We start from the raw sequence: 1,630 nt of genomic DNA, 5'->3' as shown, positions 1-1,630 counted from the left end.
GTGTAAAACTGTGTCACACCCCGGGATACTGTCCTGAGGGGTGTAAAGCTCTGTTACACCCTCAGGCTGAGAGAACTGGGCACCTGGATATTTCAGTGCCCCTAATCTCACTTATTTTGGCTGCTAATCTGATTTAGCACAGGCTCATTTTTCTCAATAACGAGAAAACGTGAATTCCTGTGTTTCCCTTTCCTCTCCCAAGTTCTCAGCTGGATCTGGCACAGATGGGTTATGCTGATCCGTTTTCAGGAATTCTCATCAGGTCTGAGGGATGCTGCCAGCTCTTGGAGGCTGCGGGGCATTTCTAAGAAGGGGGTCTGTGGCTCCAGGGTGCTGTCATTGGTCCTGACAGGATTTCCAGCCCAGGAAACCTGGGGTTGTGGATGCTGGTGCTGCAGGAGGCCTGGCCCTCTGCCTCTGGAATCGCTGTTGGATGAAATCCCCAGTATCTGGGAAGGGAAGGAGCAGTCCGGGGTTCCAGTCCTGCTCCAGGACACTGCAAAGCCCAGGAAAAGCTGCTTTTATGGGTGCTCTCCTCCATGGCTCCACAGTGAGCACAGGAGCTGGACAGAGGAATTTTCTGGAGCTCTGGACTGAGCTGTGTGGGAGCTGGAAAGCCAGAGGGAAGCAAAGACTTTCTGTCTGAGCTTTTAGTGTTTTATATCCATCAGTGTGTGGTCCCCTCTGTGCAGGGAGAAATCCTGAGCTGCTCAGGGATGGAGAATTGACCTCTGAAAAAAAAGAGTTTAATTGTGTGTTTAAGTGACAGCCTGCTCTGGAAAGCAATAAACTAATATTGAAAAGGACCCCGATATTCCTGCACTGGACTTTTGGGGCCACCCTGAGGTGGCCTCGAGAGAAGAGCACAGGGCATGTGACACTGGAAGGAGCTGGATGCAAATTCCCACGTGCAAAGGATTTGCTGTGTAAAGCCTAAACCAGCCTCATTCCACAGCCCTCGGGAGCTGGAGGATACCAGCAGCCCTGACCCGCACCCAGGATTTCATTTTTTTTTAGTTCTCAGAATGACTTCACCCTCACTCCCCTCCAGAATTTATTCACAGAACTGCAGCAGCTTTTCAGCCTGACACCTTCCCTTCTTAATTAACACCCTGAGGCCATTAAAAGCAGTTCAGTGGTGCCCAGGGAGTGCCAGGGGAAGCTGGGCTGTGTCCGGGGGTGCCTTTTGACACGGCCGAGCCAGGGCAGGGCTTTCGCTCCCGTTCCCCTTCCTCGCTCCCGGTTCCTGCGGTGCTGGGCCAGCTCGGCTTCGCTGTGGGTGACCACTGAAGGGTTTGGCCATCTCTGCTCCCTCCAGGGCCCGGCAGGGAAGGCACAGAGGCCCAAGAGTCTGCAGCTGGGAGACAACAGGCTGACCTTGCTGCAGGGCTCCTCGCTGCAGCAACCCACCCGCAGCCCTCCGCCCATCACCCCCAAAACCCCCCGGACCCAGAGTAAGTCCTGCTGCTGGAAGAGGGTGGGAATGACTCTGTTTGCTGAGGGAACCATGCTGGGGAGGGACGGAGGGAGGGAGGAGCTGCTCTGAGTTAGATCCCAGAGTGACCCGGGGCTGCTGGTGTCTGCTGACATTTTTGTCACATAACAGAACCCTTTTACCCCTTCCCCCTTT

General features: G+C 54.6%; 1 protein-coding gene across 2 annotated transcripts in view; it reads left to right on the top strand.

Annotated features, from left to right (window-relative positions):
- DOCK5 (dedicator of cytokinesis 5) overlaps positions 1 to 1,630 on the top strand; it is a 72,510-nt gene that overhangs the window by 64,164 nt on the left and 6,716 nt on the right. For both annotated transcript variants that reach the window (XM_042024776.1, XM_042024775.1), the window contains one exon: positions 1,319 to 1,454. In XM_042024776.1, the coding sequence (XP_041880710.1) occupies positions 1,319 to 1,454 (136 nt within the window). The remainder of the gene's footprint in view (positions 1 to 1,318; positions 1,455 to 1,630) is intronic.

The sequence above is a fragment of the Corvus kubaryi genome, unplaced genomic scaffold (assembly GCF_017639235.1).
Source record: "Corvus kubaryi isolate FWS band 111438036 unplaced genomic scaffold, C.kubaryi_AGA036_p1.0 37265, whole genome shotgun sequence".
NCBI classification, from domain to species: domain Eukaryota; kingdom Metazoa; phylum Chordata; class Aves; order Passeriformes; family Corvidae; genus Corvus; species Corvus kubaryi.
This window is presented reverse-complemented; position numbering and strand designations above follow the sequence as displayed.